General features: G+C 38.5%; 4 protein-coding genes and 1 long non-coding RNA gene across 5 annotated transcripts; 3 read left to right on the forward strand and 2 right to left on the reverse strand.

Moving 5' to 3' along the window:
• Nucleotides 1-545: 545 nt before the first annotated feature.
• LOC103964217 (bark storage protein A-like) lies at nucleotides 546-5,916 on the reverse strand. The gene is made up of 6 exons (XM_048584189.1): nucleotides 5,565-5,916; nucleotides 5,095-5,162; nucleotides 4,677-4,832; nucleotides 3,580-3,630; nucleotides 1,657-1,721; nucleotides 546-969 (listed from the first exon to the last, which is right to left on the reverse strand). Exons 2-6 carry the CDS (start codon nucleotides 5,110-5,112, stop codon nucleotides 948-950), a joined length of 312 nt encoding a protein of 103 aa, XP_048440146.1. The 5' UTR covers nucleotides 5,113-5,162; nucleotides 5,565-5,916; the 3' UTR covers nucleotides 546-947.
• A 10,600-nt stretch (nucleotides 5,917-16,516) lies between these two features.
• On the forward strand, nucleotides 16,517-17,557 carry LOC103949053. Its single transcript, XM_009360149.3, has 2 exons — nucleotides 16,517-16,938; nucleotides 17,031-17,557. The coding sequence occupies exons 1-2, from the start codon at nucleotides 16,803-16,805 to the stop codon at nucleotides 17,264-17,266; spliced, it is 372 nt and encodes a 123-aa protein (XP_009358424.2). The 5' UTR covers nucleotides 16,517-16,802; the 3' UTR covers nucleotides 17,267-17,557.
• A 2,347-nt stretch (nucleotides 17,558-19,904) lies between these two features.
• Nucleotides 19,905-20,811, forward strand: LOC125468616. Its single transcript, XR_007251013.1, has 2 exons — nucleotides 19,905-20,192; nucleotides 20,285-20,811. It is a non-coding gene; the product is annotated as an uncharacterized LOC125468616 (long non-coding RNA).
• A 2,116-nt stretch (nucleotides 20,812-22,927) lies between these two features.
• Nucleotides 22,928-23,589, forward strand: LOC103949054. Its single transcript, XM_009360150.3, has 2 exons — nucleotides 22,928-23,124; nucleotides 23,218-23,589. The coding sequence occupies exons 1-2, from the start codon at nucleotides 22,989-22,991 to the stop codon at nucleotides 23,451-23,453; spliced, it is 372 nt and encodes a 123-aa protein (XP_009358425.2). The 5' UTR covers nucleotides 22,928-22,988; the 3' UTR covers nucleotides 23,454-23,589.
• Nucleotides 23,590-23,766: 177 nt separating this feature from the next.
• LOC103949055 (F-box protein SKIP1) lies at nucleotides 23,767-26,227 on the reverse strand. Its single transcript, XM_048584194.1, is given in 4 exon segments — nucleotides 23,767-23,995; nucleotides 23,998-24,530; nucleotides 24,895-25,277; nucleotides 25,336-26,227. Coding segments are annotated over 4 exon segments (963 nt in total). The 5' UTR covers nucleotides 25,345-26,227; the 3' UTR covers nucleotides 23,767-23,957.
• Nucleotides 26,228-26,283: the final 56 nt, after the last annotated feature.

Raw genomic sequence — 26,283 nt, forward strand, 5'->3', positions numbered from 1 at the left:
AAAACAATAAAACATGTGTTAAAATATTATTGGACAAAACCAAAAAGTGAATACTCAAGTATTATCCTTTTAATTATATATTTATGATTTATCCATAATTAGTAGTAAACAAGTTTTTTTTTTTTTTAACAAACGATATTATCTATATTAAAAGGGAGGAGGTGAGCGTAGCCTCACAACGAGCTAGCAATAATGTAGTTCAAATTCGCATTTAGCGAGAATTAAACCTAAAACTTTTTACTTACAAGTAAAAAAAAATACCGTTAGACCGTAGTACTTCAATGTCTAGTAGTAAACAAGTTAGAATTAGACGGTTTATTATCTGCTTTGATGACTCACATGAAAATGTGTGGACTAATAGTCTTTGCTCGATGACTCACTTAAAAGCACAAATTCTAGCGTAAAGAGCTGGATTAGGTATTTACTAGAAAATGTGCCCGAGCGTTGCTGCGGAACTTGAATGTATCACCTTGAACTGCATGAATAAGATACATTTTACCAGAACAAATTCAACACAATCATAAATGAAGAAAGGGATAGATGAGTGAATGAGGTTAGTAAGATATGCAGCTTCGTTTTTATATACATTCAACTGAGCTGACATGAAAAGACATTGTACCATGAACAGGACGAAACTGAACGTTTTGGTTCCCTAATAAACAGAAGTAACATACAGTTCACACAAATCTTGCCCTTGTAGTCAATGTGGCAAAATATATATCATGTAGATTAGGCAACATAAAAACTGTTTCGTTCTTATTCTAGCATCTAAGTTTTCAAGGACAAACGTGCAAAGCAAAAAACATGCAGGAGAAGTAACATGCAGTCCACACATATTTTGCCTTGCAGTTAAGATGGAGTTTCGTTCTTGTTCAAGCAGCTAAGTCTTGAAGCAAAAATGTTGAAAGCCAAAAACATGTAGAACGCCCTGCAGCAGTCGTTCTTGTTCAAGCAGCAAAGTCTTCCGCACTATAGCAAAGAAAATAAATCATAGTTTAAAAGAATATCACACGATGGTCCTGTTTAGAATCACAATTTACTCCCCAATTTCCACCTAACTCCGAACAAACAATATTGATAAATCTTTATCATCACCTTTAACAAAACAGATCACAGCGAAAAGAAAAAAAAAAGTTCCTATGCGAACAAATTCTTCTGGATGTCCAACTTAACCCATCTATGAGAAGGCAAGCAATCGGACGTGCATTTAGACCAAGGAAAATAAATTATACAACTAAAAACATCAACCGATTCTCCTGAAGAGAACACACACACATGCCAACATATTATTCACCAGATTCTAAGCTTTCATTTTCGTTCTATCCCTTTCGTTATCTAAACTTATAATTATCAAAACAGCAATAGAATAATGGAGCAACCTTCAATCATTTATCAAAACTGAATTAATTAAACTTCTGCTCAGCACTCCGTTAATTTTAATTGCAACTCTCGTTCTAAAAATTAAAAATTTTGCATTTGAATAATCAAACGCACTTACACATTACATTCCTTTTATTGGTTCTTGACACAATACATTTTAGGATTCGATGTTACAATAATATCACTGAAACATGAATCGCGATAGATATAGAAACCAAACTTGCACACAAATGTTCGACTGAATTCAGAACCATTTAATTCAACATAACAAATTACCTCACATGCTTGCTCCCCTTCTGCTCTCGCATCGTTGGCTGCGCTTCTAAACGGTTAATGAAGTCCTAAAAACAGAACAACAAAAAACGTTTACCTATCCAACATTTCAACATATGGTTTTGGCAGGTATAACATTTCAACATAAGCATGATATAGAAAGACAGAAATCCACATGTCACTTTGTTTTTTCAGAACCAACAAAAAGGGCAACTATAAGAGAATGTAACCAATTTTAAACAGTAAATCAGTCTCCCAATAAAGGAGAACATAAGCATGACATACAAAGATCGAAAGGCAGATTTAATTTGGTTTCCTCAAAAGCAACGAAAAGGAGGCTGAATCAGATCAAATTAAACAAAGTGAAAACCGGATAGACAAAGATTAGAAATTTGCTTGCATCTCTATCATATCCCGCATTTCCTTTACAAAATAAACAATCATGAATACAAAGCACATGAAAATCAGCAAACCAAAAAAAACAAAGATAAACGCACAAATTTCCAAAGAAATTGAAATTGTGTCATGAAAATTAACTAACGAATCATATTGAGACATCTTTGCTTGGTGCTTGGCAATGCTCTAACTCACTATGGGGTTTTAAATTATTCTATCCAGGTACAATGATGGGGATGCACTGCCAGCTGATGACCAGTCATTTATACTTGATAATGTTCTCAATTACCATCCGGATAAAGTTGTTAAAATGCGTTCTAGAATCGGTCATCTCACAGTATGCTTATCTACCCTGTTTTTGCTTAACTGCGTTTTATTTAGAATTATGTTCAGCGCACTTTTGATGCATTATGCTTGGAATCTGTGACTGATTTTATTGTTATATTGGTTATTGTACTGTTCATTTCATTGTAGGGCAGACAGGAAACATTAAAATAGTAATGAAGCTCAGAATATTCGCTAAACACCAAAACCCACATCACATGCCCTCTACCCAACAAAGATAAATTAAAAACTACAATACAATGCTGAAAAACTAAAGTAGCCAGAAACCAAAAGATCTTAGTGACAACTTGCACGGACATTACAAAAATGCAGGACTCAAAACACACTAAAACGTCTAGAAACTCGAAGTTATCGCTATTTGGTTATGAAGATAGATATATATCACCAGGAAACCCAAAAAATGGCCAGGATTTGCCAAAATTTATAAATCAAACACATATGCATCAACTCCTTTTCCTCTGTTAGTCTGTTATCATCTCGCATGCCACACTATTCGAGATTGGATCAATTCGATCACAGCCAAACTGCCAGCATTAAACTTAAGGAAGTACCGATCAAATGATCTAAACATTGTGTATTACAGATCCAAATCAATAGTGGTAATAAATAAGATAATTTCAGCTGTCATTTGCAATTAAAATTGAACAATGCTTATTCCCAAGGAATATCTGACAATGATTGCAGCAATCAAATGTGCGTTCAATTGAATTAGCTATGTATTTTGAGGATTTGGGAAAGGTTTTTTGAGAGTAAACAGACGTTAATTATTAGCTATGTATTTGCTTAACAAACAGTAGCTGAAATTGCTATGTATTTTTCAATGGGGAATTTAAAAACCAATCCCAATTTGTCATTGCTCAAACAAATTGGAATTTCAGAACCAATCTCAATGATCAAATTAACGAAATATTTCTTAAGCTAATTTAGAAAGGCAAATTGCAAGATTTTGAAGGAATTTGAAAAATGAGGGAGAAAAAACCAAATTAGAAGGTCGTGCCTTATCTCCCTCACAAAATCAATCGCACAAAAACCATAGCTTTTGATGGAATTTCAAAACCAAACAAATCTCAAAGATAAAGTTGTCATATAAACATGTCTAACACAGATTTCTCAATTATTAACACTACTCTTTCCCAATTATTAAAAACATAAAGATCAAAGTCAATTGGGTGTATAATTATATACCTCATCATGCCAAGCAAAGCAACCAACTTCTGCCTCCAACGACCCAAAATTCTGAAAATTCCAAAAAATTTAATTTAAAAAAAAAAACATTTAGAAAGATAAAACCCAGCATAAGAGAAATCTACAAACCGGATGCCAGATCATCAAAAGATTAAAAACCACTCAGAATCAATTAGCATTTGAGTCTAAATATGAGAATTTGTGAATTTGTTCCATAGGATAGTTAACAGGATACTATCATATCAAAACCAACGCTGAATAAAATTAAGCAATGAGATTGCGATGATATAACGTCATTTCCTTAAAGCTTCATATACTAACCTAAAAAAGAAAATATGGGAAGAATAGACTGCCTCCATTGGCCCTCCAAGTCTCCTAACCACCAAACCACCCGTCTAGATGCATTTGCCTGTTCTTTCCCACAATTCTTAGAGATCAAATAGAACCCTCGGATTGACCGGGGACAATATGGAAAACCTTTTTGAAGCCGTAATACAGGAAGACATGAATAATTTTGACAGAAAGACACACAAATTGTTGAGGGAGGATGTAAAGCTTCTGCACGGAAGGTTTCTAATCTTGTACATCTAAAAAAATTAAATGAAGCAAGAGAAATTCAACAAAAAAACTTGATAACCCTTGCCAAAAAGAACTCACTAAATTCAAAGCATACCATCTACACTGAGTCACTAACATACATTGCTCAGTTAGGACTCTGTTATACTTATCATCCTTGATCAATGTAATCATATATTTCATAGCTACACTCCCCATTGACATACACTAACATAGCATCTACTTTTTTGCTGACTTTATTTGCTCAGTTAAGCAATAGCCAACATACACAATCTGACAATCATAGCAGCTACAGCAATCATCCATAAATGGGCAGAAATACAAATACACATATTGGGGTTTGGAACAAATAAACCAATCATCCAATTCGAATGTTGTTTGGAACAAATACACAAACCATTCAAGTGAAATGGCATTTGGCACAAATACATTTTTCCATTAATTGGATATTCAATTAACTGGGATTAAAAAATGATTACCAAACAAAAGCCAATTTTCTAAAGAAAATTAGTGTTTTATACCTGCCAATTCCAAAGGCCTGTATACGCCCAAAATTGAGGGATGGTGACATCTCCAATTTGGAGTTGGGGATCTGCATTTCCTGCAATTCCATAGTGTACAATAGCTTTCACCTTGAATAGGGTTTGTAGTAATTGAGTTGAGATGCCTGCATTGAGCTTTTCACAGGTTTCTACATCAATTTTTTTCGAGCAGGTTTCTACAGAAAATACTTCAATAATATTGAATGATACGGGAAATAAATGGTTAAGATTTACACTAAAAGATTTAATAATTGTCGAATCTAACGGATAATACACTTGTAGTATTGAAGCCAGACACTGTTTCTACATCATTTATTAAATACATTATCTATGATATGCACTGACCAACGAAATTAATCAAAGTAAAACAGATGGTCATCTGCATAATTAAACATACCATGCTCAATCCAGTCATAACAATTATAACCTTTTTGTCTTCCAATCGTCCAATTCGAAACCTTCTTCCTGTCAAATTGAGTATGTAGAATTTGGTCCAAAGTTAATTTTTCTTTCAATTACAATATTCTATGTATTTATAAATTTCAGAGCAGAACGTGCAAAGGCAAGAAAAGCAGCAACAACAACAAAACTCGTATATACCATGAGCTATAAAGATAAACATTTTAGCAAATGATACTGATTTCCGCATACTCATTATTCTCCATATACACTCGTGTTTATTTTGGCCATTTGAATTGAATAAAAAAATATAAAAAAATAAAAAGACAAAAATTCAAAGGTGCAGAATAAGAAAATAGTGTGAGAAATCAGTTTCTTTTAGGAAATATATGTACATATCACTCAAAGAACACCCATGTAATTATACAAACTTAATGAATATATATATATATATAATTTTATGCTTACCAGCAAAATCCAAATACGGTAGCCTCTGATAAGCCACAAAGCTTGCAAATCGAGGCCCCGGTGAAGCATAAGCATTACAGGCCTGCGGTGAGTTCTAGGTCACCTCCTCCTATCTCTCTCTCTCTGTCCACATGAGAAAACCACATCACCCAAAAGGTCAGAGATTCTCCGACCACTGTAATCCCTGAAGATCTCTTCCGCCCGCCGACTCGAGTCCATCTCCCTGCACTTCTCCTTCATCCCACCGAAGCTCTCGAGTTACAAAAATGAAGCCGAGTTTGTGTGGTTTTGGTTTTAGGAAGCAGGTGCCGATGCTATTCCAGAGATGGTGTTGTGGCTGCTAGGGTTTGAAAGTGAAAACGAAGCCAGAAAGTTGGCTAAAAGCACCCGAGTGGCAATCTTGTAAATAAACTGAAATGTCCTACAAAACACTGTTCATATGAATAGTGCGATTTCCCCTCCTACTTTAGACTAAAGTAATGCGAACAACTTATACGAAATGAATATATTGTCACCTTAGTGCCTCAATCTTATCATGCATGATAGCTAAATTGAGACGTCAAACTGAAGGCGTTCCCATTTCATACAAGGGACAAGTTACTGATGCTATATACTGTAAAACTGTAACACTCTTAGGGTTTCACTTTAATTGCATACCCAAACAGTAATGGGATGCATATATTTATAACAATTTCAGGATTACAATATGAATTTGAAAACCCTGGATTCAAGGAAGTTTTCAAAATACAAACAGAAATATCACAACTACATTTAGCTTTACGTACAACAAACATTTGAAATACAAAAACCCTACAAACTAGGAATATCAGAAAAGATAGGAGTTGGATCAAAATCACAACTCCTCAAATCTCGGTGAGAACAGCTTGATCTTGACTTCGTCTAACATATACTTTGCACATAAATCAAGGAAGACTCGCCAATCATGTCCACATCACCTACAAAGGAAGACTTGTTAATCGTGAGCTAAATCATCGTTGGAAGGAAGGAGGGGTTGGCTGGGGGGAACAGATCCCCTCTGGATCTCTACCATCAAATTTTAGGAATTCGGATAAAATTTGATCTAACAGATATAATTATTATAATTTTTAGAGAGGCTTCTTGTTTGTAGTCTTTGGATCAAATTTCAAGAACTCGAATCTCCAGATCCTTAGATTTTGGTGGAAGAGATCCAGAGAGGATCTCTTTTCTCGGCTGGGCACTTGCTCTCTCTCATATTTTCTATGTAGAGGCCTTTCTAAGCCTTCCTTTTCCTGCTTAGAGATATCCTAGCTCCTCTCTATGTAAATGTAATAGCTCCTCAAATACTCAAATACAAATCCAAATAAAATGAATGTAGCCTAATTAAAGTGAACCATTATAAACTCTCCTGTTTATTTTGTGTTTAAAATTTTGTTGATACACTCAATATTTTCATAAAAATATTCAAAAAATCAGAGAAAGACATGGAAATGGTGGGTGAAGTCTTAACTTCACCTCTTATCGAAAACACTCTTACATTTAGACTAAAATTGACATATATCGTTAATATTTTTGACATATTTGTTAAATATCAGAGACACTCTTGTATTTTGTCCAATGAATGTTTGCCAATCCCTGAAGTTTCATTTTAAATTTTCATCATTCCCATCAAAAGCAACTGATATCAATATTCAATTTATTCGTTAATATTTCCACAAAATTTGCATATCAATATTTCCACTATACTAATATGTTAAACACTGTGTTTATTATGCACTAATTACGACATAACCCATTAAGTTGTCATCTCAATTTTTTGCAACAATGCAAGTCATTCTATTTCATATAAATCGTCTCATGCACACATAACATAACCCAATACTTAAAAAGATTTTTCAGTGTGCCCAAAACACAAGACAAAATATTACATATCCGGTATCTCGTGTTTCAAACACACTAAAGAATCTATGCAATACTTGGTCTCATCCACTAGAGGGTCCCCACACGATTGAGTGCAATATTGTCTGTTGGGCATAATATTCTTCCCGCGGAAGAACCTATGGATGCTACAACCCAGCCGTATATATGTTCGTTCTTTGGAAGAGTAAAGTATCAGAAGTCTGAAAAACAACACAACTACTCTTGGCCTGAAGAATGATAAGTGAGATGAAGTCTGCAGTCTGTCTCTCGCAGCTCGTCCTCGTTCTCCTTCTATTGATATCCTCTCAATCTCTTCCCAGCTCAGCCCATGCAACTGCCCACCTGAATAATCCTGCCAGGGTTCTTGCCGGCCAACAAGTCCGGATGCAGCAGCAGGAACCAGAAGCCGCTGCAAACAATTACGATTTGAGTACTCCGAAGCTTGGGATTCACAAGAAGATAATACATAGGCCGACTCCCAAAGGGCAACGTGCCAAATCATCATCGTCCCCAATTTCAACTCAGATGCCTTCCCTTGCTTTGGGTTTATCCCTTTGCCTTTTCTTCTTCCTCTTTTAAATTCTCCGATGCAATTTACGTACAACTTGCTACTCAAATTAGGAATACTTTTCTCTCTATATCAAGTACGTATACTATGTATATATATCCGTATGCGTATATGTATATGTCTCCGACCATTCTTAGAATTTAGAAGTGTTATTGCGTTATCAATATTATTATTACCCACATGTATACATACTTGTATTGAAAAGCTTGAAAAGGACTTATATGTATACTTAGTTTCGCTTGGCAAATGACAATTTACAAACTTTTACATCATGTGGTCCTCATTAACTCATTCTCATGAGAAAATTTTCATTGTAACGGGAATATAAGTGGTATACTACGTATTTTATAATAGAAGTGATGGGAAATTTTATTTTATAAGTTATTAACTTTTTAGCACACATATCCTATTATTTGTATAGTGACACGTTGTGTATTATCCCATGTACCGATCACACTAAAAAATCTCTCCATTCTAATGGTCCACCTCACACAAATTTACAAAAAGGTACTAAAAAAATAAGGTGGTTAAATTTCCGGCCCCAAAGTCATGCAAAAGGATTTTGTCTCTCCTAATACTCAATACCAACGGTGCACAAGCACAACGATAAATTGACAAATCGCACAACGGGTTGGGATTAGGATGGATTTGAGAAAAGCACATATACAATGTCGATATTCTAAAAAAATCACGCGAAAAAATGAGACAACAAATCAAGCTTATTGCGTACAACGTGTACTCCCTCTAAAATGTTATTACTTAAGCACATTTTTTTATATACTTTTTAGAAGCCTGATTCCAATTTTGTTTGGCTAATGTAAATTCGTTAGTCTCCCTACATTCCTATTTTCCTACCACCTCCATTTGCATGAACATTATCGTAGGCTACGCAGGGAAGGGAGAAACAAAACCATGTACGTAACCGTTACTCCTCAAACCATATCATCTCTAATAATTAAATTATCCCGAGGAGGTGTGCAAACCCTAATTTTCTCCAGAAGGAATTAGGGTTTTCAGAGAGAAAAATATGATGAGGTCGTTTCGACGTAAATTTTTATTGTTTGTAATCCTCTTCGTTGCCGCGCGTGACGATCATACTCAGAGAGCTTTGGCTGAACAGGATCGTGATCGCGATCGCAATCCCGACCGTTATATGGAAGGTGTATGCAAGAAGCATCATAGGCAAACAAACGAGGTGGTTTCGTTGCATGGCCGTGCGTTAATTGGTGGTGGGGGTGGAGCTACATCCCTCAGGAAGAAACGTTGCCGGGAATATTATAATAAAATTTCTAATTCGTCTCACGCAAATATGACATCTGCTGCTGCTGCTGCAATCTCAATTTCTCATCATGTGTGCGTCGCCATCCTACCAGCTGTGTTAATCTTCGTTCTTTGTCCATTCTTTCCATTGTGATGTATGATGTATGTATATGCTATTGATATCATCACCCCCACATAAATTTGTGTGTTGTTTCTTAGAAAAGAACATAGAAACTTCATGTTCCTGATTTTGATGATCATGTACGACGCACGTATGTAAAAAAAATTGTGTCGTATTGTAGCACTTCTACCATTGATATATTTATGTTGAGGGTTTGATTCTCGGATGTATTGGATCGGAATTAATGGATGAAAATTTCTAAAATTTCAAAAGGCATGCACATTTATTGAGATTCAGACTGGATTTGCAGACATGGAAGAAGAGATGAATTTCCAAACCTAGTTATTTTCCTCCTTTAGGGAACTATTAATCCACCATATTAAATTAACTCTTTTTGTTAAGTGCTTTATACTCTACATCGAATCACCTTAACTTTCATACTAAATGATAGCTAGAAACATGATGAATATGGTGTATTTTTGCTTACCACCTTCAAGTAGTAGTAATACTCACCACCTAATTAAATTTCCAAACCTAGTTTTTTTCCCTTAAGATACTAGCTATTAATCCACTATTAAATTAACTAATTCTTTTTGTTCATTGCTTTACGCTTTTCATCGAACCAACTTGACTTTCATTACTAAGTGGTAGCTAGATGCACGAGGAATATGGTGCATTTTTACTCATCATCCATTTGCTCACACCTGAATTTTCAATTAACCTAGTTATTTTCCCCGATATTATTTATCCACCATATTAAATTACGTAAGTCTTTTTGTTAATTGCTTTATACTTTTCATCGAATCACCTTGACTTTTATTACTAAGTGGTAGCTAGAAACATGATGAATAGGGTGCATTTTTGCTCATCACCCTCGATGTTAGACAAATAAGGAATATGGTTGGAGTCCTTGTGTAATTGTATATAATATTATTCACTAGCCGTCCTACAGCCGTCAAGCCGTCCTACAGCCGTCCTACCTTGTCCTACCTACACACTAGCCGTCCTACAGCCGTCAAGTCGTCCTACAGCCGTCAAGTCGTCCTATAGCCGTCCTACCTTGTCCTACCTACACACTAGCCGTCCTACCTTGTCCTACCTACACACTAGGACGGCTACCTTGTCCTACCTACACACTTGTATCATGTATATATATCCTTGTAATCTTGTAGAGAAAGATAATGAGAAAAAAAGCATTCTCTTCCATTTTTTCCACATTCACGTATCAATAACAAATATATTTTTAGCCTACATACCTTTTTCTACATGGTATACAGAGCAGGTTTATAACCCTAGCCCTAATTTTTTTTTCGGCAGCTTTCTCTGCTGTTCCCATGGCTGACTCTTCTTCTTCCGATGGTGTTTTTTCCCTTCATCATTCCGACCACCCGAATCTTGTCCTTGTATCCAAGAAGTTGAATGGTGATAACTACACATCCTGGGCCCGTGGCATGCAGCTTTCCTTGAGTGCCAAGAATAAACTTGGTCTCATCACAGGCGATATCCAAGAACCTTCTTCCTCCGACGACCCTGATGCTCACGCGGCTTGGCGTCGTTGCAATGACATGATTCTCTCTTGGCTTCTGCATTCCTTGAAACCTGACCTTCAAGAATCTGTGCTTTTTTCCACCTCTGTCCAAGCTGTATGGGATGATCTTCGCGAACGCTTCTCTCAGAGTAATGCTCCACGCATCTTTCAACTCAACCGGGAACTTGCTACAATTTCTCAAGGTTCTTCTTCTATCTCCGCCTATTTTACTCGCCTGAAAGCTCTCTGGGATGAGCTTGCTTCTTATAATGATGGTTGCACGTGCTCTTGCAACGCCAGGCATGACCGTCAACAACTCATGCAATTTTTAATGGGCCTCAACGAATCCTTTGCTGCTGTTCGTGACCAGATTCTTTTAATGAATCCCCTTCCCACTGTTCGTCAGGCATGTTCCTCGGTGTCTCAAGCTGAAAAACAACGCTCCCTGGGCGTCCTCCGCTTTGTCGATCAACCTGCTGCCATGGTTGTTCGTGGCCCGTCCCGTCCCTCCTCTGCTCGTCCTCCTCTCCACTGCACCTACTACAATTTTGATTATCATACCCGAGACACCTGCCATAAACTTCATGGCTATCCCGTTGGCCATCCCCTCCATGGCCAACCGTGGCGACCACCGCGTCGTGCCACTGCTTCCAGTTCTTCCCGCAGCCATGCACCTTCCAGTCCTCCCCGGCAGCCACGGTTTTCTGCTTCCCGGCCCCATAATTTCACCCAGGCCCATCACGTGCAAGGCACCCAGGCCCCCACCTCCTCTTCTACTCCAGCGACCCACCAAGTGCACGGGGCCCAGCCCACTTTGCATGACTTGCAGCTTGCCATGCCTGACCTCTCTGCCGAGCAGCACTCCCATGTTCTAGCTGCTCTACGTGACACCACCACCCCTCCTCAGGCCAATGCCGTGCTCACTACTGATTTTGCCCAAGGTTTGTTACCTGTCACCTCTCGTCATGGTCAATGGATTCTTGACAGTGGTGCTACGGATCATATTACTTCTTCCGCCTCATGTTTGGTTAATCGTTCTCCTTCACATTTGCCGCCTGTTTCTTTGCCTAGTGGTGCTTCCGCTCCTATTACTTTTACCAGCACTCTTCCTTTAAATTCATCAGTTACTTTGAAGGATGTTTTATGTGTCCCTAATTTCCGAGTGGACCTTTTATCGATTGGTAAACTTACAGATGGATTATCGTGTTCCATAACCTTCTTTCCTTATTGGTGTGTTTTGCAGGACTTGGTTTCGAAGGCGATGATTGGTGTGGGTAAGCGACGTGGCGATCTGTATTACCTTGTGGCCCTTACCTCTTCTCTCCCCACCCGTCAACCTCTCTGCAACATCATTACCATCCCCTCCTCCCTCTGGCATAGGCGTCTTGGTCACCCCTCCTCCACTCGTTTGCAAGCTTTGGCATCTATCTCTCTTAATTGTACTTTTGATTCTAGTCATATTTGTGATGTTTGTCCGTTGGCAAAACAAACTCATCAACCTTTTCTTTTGAGTTCAATTTCATCAACTTTCCCTTTTGCTTTAATTCATTATGATATTTGGGGCCCGAATCGTCAATCTTCTCTTTCTGGTGCTCATTATTTCTTAACCATTGTGGATGATTTTTCTCGCTTTACGTGGGTCTTCCTCATGAAACATAAATCCGACACTCAACAATTAATTAAGGATTTTTTTGCTTATGTCACTACCCAATTCCGCACTACCATCCAATGCATTCGTATTGACAATGGTGGTGAATTTTTATCTCTTCGTAGTTTTTTCTTTGATCATGGGGTGCTTTTACAAACTTCTTGTGTTTATACCCCCCAACAAAATGGCGTTGTTGAAAGAAAACATCGTCATCTTCTTGAAACCGCTCGCGCCCTTCGTTTTCAATCCCATCTTCCTATCAAGTTTTGGGGGGAATGTGTTCTTACCGCTACTTATCTCATCAATCGTCTCCCTACCCGTCTTCTCCATCATAAATCCCCATTTAAGGTTCTCTTTTCGAAAACCCCATCTTATGACCACTTCCGCGTCTTTGGTTGTCTGGCATATGCCACCTCTGTCACTCCCACCACCAAATTTTCCCCTCGGGCTCATCGTTGCATTTTTCTCGGTTATCCTCATGGACAAAAGGCCTATACCCTTTACGATCTCGACAATCACTGCATTTTCACTAGTCGAGACGTCATCTTTCACAAAACTACTTTCCCTTATGCCGTTTCTCACCCTCCTATCCCATCCTCTTCGCCTACCCTACCCATCCCACCCCCTCTGGACTTTACATATAACCCACCTCTTCCTGCCCTGACGCCTCACCCTCCTCCACCTTCCTCCCCTTCCACGCCTCCCACAGATTCCCTTGCTGTCCCATTACCCGTTCCTCCCCATGCCCCTTTACCCACGAACATCCCTACCCCCCCCACTACCTACCAATCCTCTCCTTCCCCGCACCTCTTCCCGTGCCCATAAACCTCCATCCTATTTAAAAGACTACGTTTGCTCGCAGGTGATTCTGTCATCCCACCCATCTTCGACTTCGCAACCCGGTTCTACACAAGGTACGCGATATCCACTTTGTAATTTTCTCTCTTATCACCGTTACTCTCCCAGGCATTTTTCTTACATTAACTCTGTCAGTCGGACTGTGGAGCCTTCCTCCTTTGCCGAGGCTGCCACTGACCCTAATTGGCAACGTGCTATGACTGAGGAGCTTCAAGCTTTACATGCTAATGGTACTTGGACTTTAACTTCCTTGCCCCCTGGCAAAATTCCCATTGGTTGTAAGTGGGTGTACAAACTCAAGCACAATTCCGACGGCTCTATTGACCGCTACAAAGCTCGTTTGGTTGCTAAATACTTCACTCAGGCTGAAGGTATTGATTATCATGACACTTTTTCTCCTACTGCTAAGATGATTACGGTGCGTTGTCTTCTTGCTCTTGCTGCTAGTCAGTCTTGGTCTCTTCATCAGCTTGATGTTAATAATGTTTTCTTACATGGTGACTTACAAGAAGAAATCTATATGTCTCCTCCTCCTGGTCTTCGGCGACAGGGGGAGAATCTTGTGTGTCGCCTTCACAAGTCACTTTATGGTCTTAAGCAGGCTTCTCGCCAATGGTTTGCCAAATTCACTAGTGCCATCATTTCTGCCGGTTTTCAACAATCCAAAGCTGACTATTCATTGTTCACTAAAAAGTCTGGTATTTCTTTCACAGCTTTGCTCATTTATGTGGATGATATTGTGATTACAGGCAATGATGCTAGTGCCATTAATTCTCTGAAGTCTTTTCTCCGTGATCATTTTCGGATAAAAGACCTTGGTGATTTAAAATATTTTTTGGGTATTGAGGTTTCTCGTTCCAAACAAGGGATTTATATTTCTCAACGCAAGTATGCATTAGAGATTCTCAAGGACTATGGTTTTTTGGGAGCACGACCCATTGCTTTTCCTATGGATGACACAAAATTATCTGATAAAGGAGAACTTCTCAAGGATCCTGAAAAGTATCGACGATTAGTAGGTCGGTTAATATATCTCACTATCACTCGGCCGGATATCACCTATTTTGTGCATGTTCTAAGCCGTTTTATGCACGAGCCAAGGATATCTCATATGGATGCTGCGCTTCGTATTGTTCGTTATTTGAAGGCTACTCCAGGTCAAGGTTTATTATTTCGTTTTGGCAACCAGACCAAGTTAACTGCGTTTTGTGATTCTGATTGGGCAGGTTGCCCTATCACTCGCCATTCGACTACTGGGTATTGTGTATTCTTGGGTGGTTCTTTGATTTCTTGGCGGACGAAACGACAGAAAACCGTTTCGCTCTCTTCAGCAGAGGCGGAATATAGGGCCATGGCAGGTGCTTGTTGCGAGATAGTTTGGCTTCGTTTTTTGTTGAAGGATTTGAACATTCCTTTGGATGGTCCTTCAATTTAATTTTGTGATAATCAAGCAGCGTTACATATAGCTGCCAATCCTGTTTTTCATGAACGAACTCGTCACATTGAGATGGATTGTCACTTTATACGAGATAAGATTGTAGATGGCACAATAGAGACCAAGCAAGTGGGTACAGCACAACAGTTGGCAGACTTGTTTACCAAACCTCTTGGGAAAGAAAAGTTTTCAGGTATGTTACGCAAGTTGGGAGTTCTTGACATCCACTCTCCAACTTGAGGGGGAGTGTTAGACAAATAAGGAATATCGTTGGAGTCCTTGTGTAATTGTATATAATATTATTCACTAGCCGTCCTACAGCCGTCAAGCCATCCTACAGCCGTCCTACCTTGTCCTATCTACACACTAGCCGTCCTACAGCCGTCAAGTCGTCCTACAGCCGTCCTACCTTGTCCTACCTACACACTAGGACGGCTACCTTGTCCTACCTACACACTTGTATCATGTATATATATCCTTGTAATCTTGTAGAGAAAGATAATGAGAAAAAAAGCATTCTCTTCCATTTTTTCCACATTCACGTATCAATAACAAATATATTTTTAGCCTACATACCTTTTTCTACACTCGAGTGGTGGTAAAACTGACCACTATACTTATTATCATTGAATGAGTTTAAATTTTGAGATTTGTATTTATTCACAACACAAATCTTGAAATTTAAACTCATATAACGATGATAAATAAGGTGGTGAGCATTATCATCATTTGACGTTGGTGAGCAAAAATATTCCTTGATAAATAAACGAAGCATTCACCGACATGGAAATAGAAGCAAGCCATTGATTCCTTTGTCTTTGAGGGCTCTCCAAGAAAAGGATATTAGAGGCATCACATTCTCTTCTATCCATTCAAAGTGATTTGGTCGACCCTTAAGAAAAGGTCTCTAGCTAATTATTCTTTTTCATCAAACCTCTCTCCTTACTATAACTTTTGGAGCACAATCTTCTATGATTCGCAAAGAGTGAGATTCTAACTTAAACATCTTCTGATATTAAAAAGAGATTCGACAACTATACTATGGTTACGTCAGAAACAGACCTTAATAGATCGCGGCCACCATAGAATCGCAAATTCCCCAGCCCAGTTTGTACATGTTTACATATATAATTGACTAGGTGCTGCCCTTGTATGGCTTAAAGTATGCACCGTGAATAAAATCTCGATACGATTCCGAACCAAGAAAGCAAAACCACACGCATGCACATATACATGTGCCTGCAGTAGATCTATTTTATTCCGATTAACAAGAATCTTTACTTTATCCACTGGCCAAGAAATCCTTAATCAACTAATTTTTTTCTACTTTTCGCCAGTGACGAAGTAAGGATTTCATGTTTGTGGAAGGAGGTCTTTCACATATATATAGGTAATTTAAACTCAAAACATGTGAAATTGGACTAATTTGCAAAATTGAAAGATCCTAAATTCAATACAGAGAACTAAAAACATTGAACAAATTCCAAAAACCCGAATATGAGATAAAGAGTAAGCAAGAAATTGTTTAAAATACAAGTTAAAAGCTAAATAGAAAAGTTGATAGAATAAGGAGGGGAAGTGAAGATTGCACCGCAATAAGAGGGATGGAGAGAAAAATGAGGTCTAGCATGGAATGAAAAAGAGTTTGAATTGAAAACACATTTGAATTTTAAGGATATTAAACAGATATACAACATTAGCATGAAGCTACTATTAGATTAGCAGGGGAAAAAAAGGCAGGATGGGCCGGGGACCATTCTATTCCCTCAGTAACTCCGCCCATGCTTTTCTCTTTATCTTTATGCCTAATAATTAGTGCTAATTACACTTAAACAGATAGCAGCAGAAGTCTATTTAAGTGTGTCCCTCTTGCTCATCAACAACCTTTGAAAAATTATTTACAGTTAATATTTAAGAGAAGATGACAACAGAATTACTAATATGGTCCTTTTTTATGCTCTGTCTGGTTGTTCATTCTGCATGTGAAAGCACTTCCAACCCTAAAACTGGAGATCATACACCTCTGAAGAAGCAGCATGACCACCTTAAGCATAAGGGTAAGCTCACAAATTCTCTCGACATGTCGAGAAATATATCCGACCTCCCAACGTTCTTTTTCGCTAATTGTATCAATGTTATACGCTTGCAGATGTATATGATATGATGAACAAATCAAGCAGAAAAGACCATCAAAGAATGCATGAAGTTCAGCATTTAAGGATTTCCCTGAGAGCAAAACCAGTCTACGGTAGCGGCGTCTACCTCAGGCGCCCCCGTCCCACCAAGGGTGCAGCAAGCTCTCTACTAGCTAAGCCCCCCACTTTCTTCCTGTCCGCAGTGCTCAGGCATGTTGCTGTTGGATTGATCATCTTTGCTCTGTATTAATCGCTTGAGGTAATTTTGCAAACGTGATTTAGGACGCGATCGATGTGGAAGTTTTGCATGAAACTTTCGCTGTTAAACCCGGCGTTTAAATCCGTTTCCGAAACCTGCTTCTTATTTGTAAATTAGAATGTCTGCGCCGCCATCCTACCGGCTGTATGTTAATCTTAATTTTGTGTTCATTCTTTCAATTGTGATGTATCAATATATATGTATATGCTATTGGTATCATCAACCCCACATAAATTTGTACGTTGTTTCCTAGAAAAGAATATAGAAACTTCATGTTCCTGATTTTGATGGTCATGTACCAGGTATGCACGTCGAAAAAAAATTATTGTATCATACTGGAACACTTTTACAATTAATATATTCGTGTTGGGGGTTTGGTTTCCGGATATATTGGATCGGAAATAAAGCATGAAAATTTTTGAAATTTCAAAAGACATACCAAATTTTGGATGAGAAAAGCGAAATGCATGTATATTAATTTGGGGAACTGTGATTAGCACTCTAAAAATTTAATTCTACATTCTTCACCAGTGTAATTTTTTTCTAATTATAGAAAGTTTGAAGTGCAAAATATAATTTTTGGAGTGTTAATTGCACTTCCCTTAATTTATTGAGATTAATAAGTGGTTGGTAGAAACATGATGACGAATAGGGAGCCTTTTTCATTTTTTGCTCACCACCCTCCCTAAAATTCTTTAGGCCTCGTTTGGCAGCTCGGACTGTACTGACTATTTCTGTCGGATAGGATAAATAGTCACCGGATAGTACTGACTAAATTAGTCGGGTGTTTGGTGCAGTATCGGACTAGTGACCGTATTATTTATACTGTTTTTGATATTATACTAGATAGGAGGAATCAAACTTAAAAAAAATAAAATTTTAAAATGAAATCATTTTTTTGTTCCCAGATCTCTCCACACCCCCCAAACACCCTCCCTCTCTCTCCCTTCTTCTTCCCCGACTGCAGAAGAATCCCAAATAATTGTTCCCCAGCTCTCTCCGCCACACCTCCCAAACTCCCTCCCTTTCTCTCCCATATTCTTCTTCCCCAACTAAATAATTCGGGCGTTTTGGTTGATTTTATTAAGCGGGTGTATACCGTGTTATCCTATCCGACCGGTTAAATTAATCCGACGCTTATTCAGTACGAGTGAACGCCAAACACCCGAATCCGTATAACTAATCCTATCTGATCCTTTATCCAATCTGCCAAACAGGGCCTTAGTGTAACCGAAATATGGGGGTGAAACATCACATGTCATAATAATTTGAGAAGAGTGTTGATAAACCCACTCTGTTATCTTATTTCCCCACCCACATTTTAGTATACATTTTAGGGGTGTACTATCCACACACCCCTTTTTACTTCTCACACACCTTTTGTTAATTTCTATCTGTTGATCTTCTTCGATTCATCCGATTCGACGGTCGAAAATTAGAAGGGTGTGTGACAAGTAAAAAAGGGTGTGTGGATATCACACCCCTAAATTTTAATGTCAATTTTACCCTCTTGTAAAATGACATGTAAGTACCAAAACAAAAACGTACTGCATATTGCCAATTTCCTTATGTCCACTGCACATTGCCGAATTGCCCATTTTCTTATGCCCGTTCACCATCTCTGTAAAAGAAAAAAAATTCTTCTCTCTTTCAATTTAATTATTGTGCCTTTCTAGGATGAAATCTCATCTCTTGTAAACAAGTATTTCTACTTCCATTTTTCTTTCTCCAAAACCCTAATTCCAGGAATCTAATCAAATACGAACCAACTGATCATATATCACCCATCACTGCTTCATAACATCCATGGCTTTAAACTTTTTGTCCTCCCAGCCCCTTCTTTGGTTCTAATCCCAACCCAAACCTCACTCCCTACTCTCTCATTTCCCTTCTTTCTAAAACTTTAAATACATAACCCACACATCGAATTCCATTGCAATCTGCAATACTTGAAATTCATAGGAAAAATAAAATATCTAAACTATGCAGGGAACAAAAAGATGGGTGGTGAGGCAGTTTTGCTGCCATGGTGGTGTTCTAATGGTTGGGGGACTTGGGTTGGGTGATGGGAGTTGGTGCGGCACTCCAACAGAGTAGGGGTATCGAGGGCTGAAATCACATTAGGGTATTTTAGGAATGATGGGGGATGAGAAAAGAGTGTTTTCTTCTTTTAACACTTTTGGTGGCTGAAAAAATAAAATGGAGTGGGAAAATAAGACAATGGGGTGGGCGTAATACCACTCTTTAAGAAACACTTATAAAAAAAACTTTCCTCCAATTATAATATTATGACATGTGGCGTTCCGCTACGTGTTCCAAGCACATTGAAAAATCTCTCCAAGTGGTGATAATACTCACCACTCTACTTAATATCATTGAATGAGTTTAAATTTTTAATTTGTGTCTATTCACTAGATAAATATCGAAAATTGAAACGATGATAAATAAGATGGTGAACGTCACCATTACTTGAGAGTGGCTAACAAAAATATTCCCTGATTAATAAGCAAAGCAAATCCATTAATTCCTTTGTATTTGAGGGCTCTCCATGAAAAAGATAATAGAGGCATCATATTCTTTTCTATACATTCAAAGTGATTTGGTCGATCTTTAAAAAAAAAAAAGTCTCTAGCTAATTTATTCTTTTTCATCAAACCTCTCTCACAATAACTTTCGAAGCATGAAACTTTATGATTCGCTAAGAGAGAGATTCGAACTTAAAATATCTTCCGACATTAAAGAGATATTCATACGACTATACTGGGAGCTAGTTATGTCAGAACACAACACGATCGACCACAGCCACAGTCGAATCGCAAATCCCCCCCGCCCAATTTGTGTTTACGTATAATTGATGACTAAGTACTGCCCTCTTGTATGGCACAGACGAATTTTTTCAAACACCTTAAGCATAAGGGTAAGCTCACAAATTCTCTCGACATGTCGAGAAATACATCCGACCTCCCAACGTTCTTTTTCGCTAATTGTATCAATGTTATACGCTTGCAGATGTATATGATATGATGAACAAATCAAGCAGAAAAGGCCATCAAAGAATGCATGAAGTTCAGCATTTAAGGATTTCCCTGAGAGCAAAACCAGTCTACGGTAACGGCGTCTACCTTAGGCGCCCCCGTCCCACCAAGGGTGCAGCAAGCTCTCTACTAGCTAAGCCCCCCACTTTCTTCCTGTCCGCAGTGCTCAGGCATGTTGCTGTTGGATTGATCATCTTTGCTCTGTATTAATCGCTTGAGGTAATTTTGCAAACGTGATTTAGGACGCGATCGATGTGGAAGTTTTGCATGAAACTTTCGCTGTTAAACCCGGCGTTTAAATCCGTTTCCGAAACCTGCTTCTTATTTGTAAATTAGAATGTCTGCGCCGCCATCCTACCGGCTGTATGTTAATCTTAATTTTGTGTTCATTCTTTCAATTGTGATGTATCAATATATATGTATATGCTATTGGTATCATCAACCCCACATAAATTTGTACGTTGTTTCCTAGAAAAGAATATAGAAACTTCATGTTCCTGATTTTGATGGTCATGTACCACGTATGCACGTCGAAAAAAAAATTATTGTATCATACTGGAACACTTTTACAATTAATATATTCGTGTTGGGGGTTTGGTTTCCGGATATATTGGATCGGAAATAAAGCATGAAATTTTTTGAAATTTCAAAAGACATTCCAAATTTTGGATGAGAAAAGCGAAATGCATGTATATTAATTTGGGGAACTGTGATTAGCACTCTAAAAATTTAATTTTACATTCTTCATCAGTGTAATTTTTTTCTAATTATAGAAAGTTTGAAGTGCAAAATATAATTTTTGGAGTGCCAATTGCACTTCCCTTAATTTATTGAGATTAATAAGTGGTTGGTAGAAACATGATGACGAATAGGGAGCCTTTTGCATTTTTCGCTCACCACCCTCACTAAAATTCTTTAGTGTAATCGAAATACAGGGGTGAAACATCACATGTCATATAATTTGAGAAGAGTGTGATAAAGCCACTCCGTTATCTTATTTCCCCACCCACATTTTAGTATACATTTTAGGGGTGTACTATCCACACACCCCTTTTTACTTCTCACACACCTTTTGTTAATTTCTGTTTGTTGATCTTCTTCAATTCATCCGATTCGATGGTCGAAAATTAGAAGGGTGTGTGACAAGTAAAAAAGATGTGTGGATATCACACCCCTAAATTTTAATGTCAATTTTACCCTCTTGTAAAATGACATGTAAGTACCAAAACAAAAACGTACTGCATATTGCCAATTTCCTTATGTCCACTGCACATTGCCGAATTGCCCATTTTCTTATGCCCGTTCACCATCTCTGTAAAAGAAAAAAAAATTCTTCTCTCTTTCAATTTAATTATTGTGCCTTTCTAGGATGAAATCCCATCTCTTGTAAACAAGTATTTCTACTTCCATTTTTCTTTCTCCAAACCAACTGATCATATATCACCCATCACTGCTTCATAACATCCATAGCTTTAAACTTTTTGTCCTCCCAGCCCCTTCTTTGGTTCTAATCCCAACCCAAACCTCACCTCCCTCCTCTCTCATTTCCCTTCTTTCTAAAACTTTAAATACATAACCCACACATTGAATTCCATTGCAATCTGCACTACTTGAAATTCATAGGAAAAATAAAATATCTAAACTATGCAGGGAACAAAAAGATGGGTGGTGAGGCAGTTTTGCTGCCATGGTGGTGTTCTGATGGTTGGGGGACTTGGGTTGGGTGTTGGGAGTTGGTGCGGCACTCCAACGGAGTAGGGGTATCGAGGGTTGAAATCACATTAGGGTATTTTAGGAATGATGGGGGGATGAGAAAAGAGTGTTTTCTTCTTTTAACACTTTTGGTGGGTGAAAAAATAAAATGGAGTGGGAAAATAAGACAATGGGGTGGGCGTAATATCATTGAATGAGTTTAAATTTTTAAATTTGTGTCTATTCACTAGATAAATATCAAAAATTGAAACGATGATAAATAAGGTGGTGAACGTCATCATTAATTGAGAGTGGCTAACAAAAATATTCCCTGATTAATAAGCAAAGCAAATCCATTAATTCCTTTGTATTTGAGGGCTCTCCAAGAAAAAGATAATAGGGGCATCATATTCTTTTCTATCCATTCAAAGTGATTTGGTCGATCTTTAAAAAAAAAAAGTCTCTAGCTAATTTATTCTTTTTCATCAAACCTCTCTCACAATAACTTTCGAAGCATGAAACTTTATGATTCGCTAAGAGAGAGATTCGAACTTAAAATATCTTCCGACATTAAAGAGATATTCATACGACTATACTGGGAGCTAGTTATGTCAGAACACAACACGATCGACCACAGCCACAGTCGAATCGCAAATCCCCCCCGCCCAATTTGTGTTTACGTATAATTGATGACTAAGTACTGCCCTCTTGTATGGCATAAAGCATGGATTGTGAATAAATTCTCTATACGATTACGAACCAAGAATGCAAAAAACCACACGCATACACATATGCATGTGACTGCAGCAGATTAAGAAGAATCAGTACTTTGTCCATCAGCCATATGAAAACCCTAATTAACTTTATCTTTATTTTTAGTTAGTGCTAATCACACAAACGGATAGCAACAAAAGTCTATTTAAGTGTGTCCCTCTTCCTCATCAACCACCTTTGAAAAATTAGCCACGGTTAATATTTGAGGGAAGATGAGAACAGAAATACTAATATGGTCCTTATTTATTCTCTGTCTGGTTGTTCATTCTGCATGCGAAAGCACTTCCAACCCTAAAACTGGAGGTTATACACCTCTGAAGAAGCAGCATGGTCACCTCAAACTTAAGGGTAAGCTCACAAATTCTCTCGACTGATCGAGAAATATATCCGATCTCCCTACGTTCTTTTTCGCTAATTTTATCCGTGTTATAAGCTCTGCAGATGTATATGATATGATGAACAAATCAAGCAGAAAAGACCATCAAATAATGCATGAAGTTCAGCATTTAAGGATTTCCGAGAAAGCAAAGCCATCCTACGGTGGTGCCTCCGACCTTAGGCACACCCATCCCGGCAAGGGTGCAGCAAGCCCTTTACTAGCTAAACCCCCCAATTTCTTCCTCTTCGCAGTGCTCAGGCATGTTGCTGTTGGATCGATCATCTTTGCTCTGTACTAATCGCTTGAGGTAATTTTGCAAACGTGATTTAGGACGGAAGTTTTGCGATGAAACTTTCGCTGTTAAACCCGTGTTTAAACCCGTTTCTCTAACCTGTTTCTTATGTAATTGTGAATTAGAATATCTACTTATTGAATTGCTTCATAAATTTCTTCCCTTCTTCCCCTGTTCTTACCTTACTTCATAAATTTCTTCCCTTCTTCCCCTGTTCCTAGCCAAAGCATATGCTGTCCGGTAACTGTCATACCATGCAAAAAACTACGGTCGACGAGGTGTGATGTTTAAACAAAAGCAGAAACATGATTCGTATATGTAAAACGAAAGCAAGAAACTAAATACGAAGAGAAAAAAAGCAGTAATACATGGTTTTCTATAAGTAGAAGTGGAAGAGATACAGAACCTTTGTAAAGAGCTTCACACCCCAGCATATACAATATACTTCTCCCACAATTGATCAGAGCAGCACGACACGGTCATACATGGTTTATTTCCGAGCTTAGCAGACTAGATTGTGAAAGCATCTATCTGAAATCGCTCATCATCAACCTCCAATGGCCATACCTCTCTGTACGGAAAACTGACCGTGGAATGTAAAAGTTTGGCTTTTTAATCTCCTTCAAATTCTTCAAATTGGATGTCGCGTTCTCAATATCCCGACGAGTCAAGTTCACACACCCAAACAAATCCAAGTACTCGAGATTTGGACATCCTACAGATATCAAAGCAAACCCCTTAGCCGATACCTTTGAGAATCGAAGTTCAAGGTGCTCCAAATTTGGGATAGATTTGCCAATTGCAGCAGCTTCTGAATTTCCATCCTGAGGCCAAGTGTTTAAGTATTCGTCCGGAACAACTCCAGTGTGTTCGGATGGATCTAACCAATTCATCATATTCCGTTTCAAGATTTTCAGATTTGGGCAGTTCCTCCCAATCAACGCCAGAGACTCATGAGATACTTCGTGGCAATAGCTGATGTCAAGTTCCCGGATCATGGGGCAGCGAAACGCTATATCAGCCATGGACGAATCAGTCACATTCGAGCAGTTCTTGATCGAAAGAACCTCGAGGTTCGGGCACCTAAATCATTACATTACGATCACTAACAATGTCTCACTTCATCAATCAAACGGAAAGGAAAAATGAAGCTTCAAAATGCAATATATGGCAAAAAACACTTCCAATCGTAGATTCCGAAAAGATTATTAACCAACTTAAGGTAGTGCCATCACAATCCAATCCTCAAAGATCAAATTTTGACGAACCAAAATCTCAAAATCTAAACCTTGAGCTCAGCATACAACAATCAAGATCAAAACTTTATGCCGAAAACATCTAATCAATGATAACCTACTTTTCCTCATTCCAAATTATGCATAACCCGAGTCTCCTAATTCAAAACAGATAAACAAGTTTTGTTATGGAGATGAAAGATTTATTATACCTCTGAGCGACGAGCGAGAGAGACTGATTGGAGCAGTGCGTGGTGCGGATCTGTTTCAGCGAGCCGGCGCTCCAATCGACGACAGATCGGAGCATGGAATCGACCCGCCGCTCGAACTCCGGGGTCCACCACCGTGCGGATTCGGACGGCGGCTCGAGGTGGAAGGCGGAGTTGAGGCAGGGCTGCTTGCACGCCTGCAGCCACGGCTTGCAGACCAGCATCGGCCCAATCCATCGTTGCTCCAGGGTGAGCCGTCCCAGGATGTTGATCAGGCACTCCTTGGTCAACTCGGCCCAGTCCGAGCCGGACTCCGTCACTGTTTCTTCGCTGTTGGTTGTTTCCATTTCGGTGGTTGCGCGAAAGCAAGAGAGTTCGGTTTCTTTCGGTTAGATATTCGTATGGGAAAAGTCATGATATAAGGTATATCGGTCAATTTGGACGGCTCATCATGAACCGTTAATATTAGTTACTGATACGTAAACGATGATGATCTATTCATCATGATTCATCACCAAAGTAGCTAAATTTTAACTCAAGTTCAAATGAGATAATCTAACCATGATGATCTATTCATCATGTAAGTAGCTAACTTATAACCGACTGCACATACCGTTTACACGATATAGATGCATGAAATATCTTTACGTAATATAAACGCATGAAAATATACAACCGGAGTATAGCTAAGAATGTTATTGTTCGTGCCAAAAATAAATAAAAAGTACTACAAAAGGAAGGGCTTGTTCAAATGATTGGAGGCAGATTGTATGCCCTCATGTTTGGGTGTCATTCTCATCCCTTTTATTTTGTGCGGTCAAGGCCCAGATGATTGGACCATCTCATGCCTCCTTTAAACTAAAAGGAGGCTTTGTTGGCTTAGCTCGGGAAAGGAACTTCAGTAAGGCTCACCTGCGCGAAGAAATAACTCGCTTGGTGTGAATGTGGAGGCAAATGCCGAAGTGAACCATGTGACCGCACTGAAGTTTTCTCCTAATTGGTAACACAACAAGGTAACTTGGTTGTATCAAAAGTGCACATCATCATTCATCAAATAGCCATTTAAGTCTCATCAATCATTACCAAATGATCTGCCACAGGCTTAATGATACGCTTATTTTTAAAACTAGTGTATCCGAGAGTTTGACCACACTAATTACTAGAACCCCGCCTGATCTCAGAACATTTGGTGAGCGAGAAACTCTAGCATTTGCTAGGTGGGTATTGTGAGAGAGTGGAGCCCCAGACCACTTGGGAGCAAACCAAAGGACCTGACCGCTAGACCAATCAACTCTCAGGTGCTCCTGCATATTGTATACACTAGAATTTTATCCGACAGATCTTAGCGCCAAAAAATACCCTTTCTACCACAATTTACAACATGATGAGTTT

The sequence above is a fragment of a genome, unplaced genomic scaffold (genome assembly GCF_019419815.1).
Source record: "Pyrus x bretschneideri cultivar Hongxiangsu unplaced genomic scaffold, Pyrus_bretschneideri_v1 Contig1, whole genome shotgun sequence".
Taxonomy (NCBI): Eukaryota; Viridiplantae; Streptophyta; class Magnoliopsida; order Rosales; family Rosaceae; genus Pyrus; species Pyrus x bretschneideri.

Coding starts and splice junctions, on each gene's coding strand:
- LOC103964217 (XM_048584189.1), bottom strand. Junction 1,722..3,579: donor GCTTTGCTTGGCATGATGAG/GTATATAATTAT, acceptor TTCTGTTTTTAG/GACTTCATTAACCGTTTAGA. Junction 970..1,656: donor AAGGGGAGCAAGCATGTGAG/GTAATTTGTTAT, acceptor TCTTTGCTATAG/TGCGGAAGACTTTGCTGCTT.
- LOC103949053 (XM_009360149.3), top strand. CDS start 16,803: ATGACAACAGAATTACTAATATGGTCCTTTTTTATGCTCTGTCTGGTT. Junction 16,939..17,030: donor TGACCACCTTAAGCATAAGG/GTAAGCTCACAA, acceptor ATACGCTTGCAG/ATGTATATGATATGATGAAC.
- LOC103949054 (XM_009360150.3), top strand. CDS start 22,989: ATGAGAACAGAAATACTAATATGGTCCTTATTTATTCTCTGTCTGGTT. Junction 23,125..23,217: donor TGGTCACCTCAAACTTAAGG/GTAAGCTCACAA, acceptor TAAGCTCTGCAG/ATGTATATGATATGATGAAC.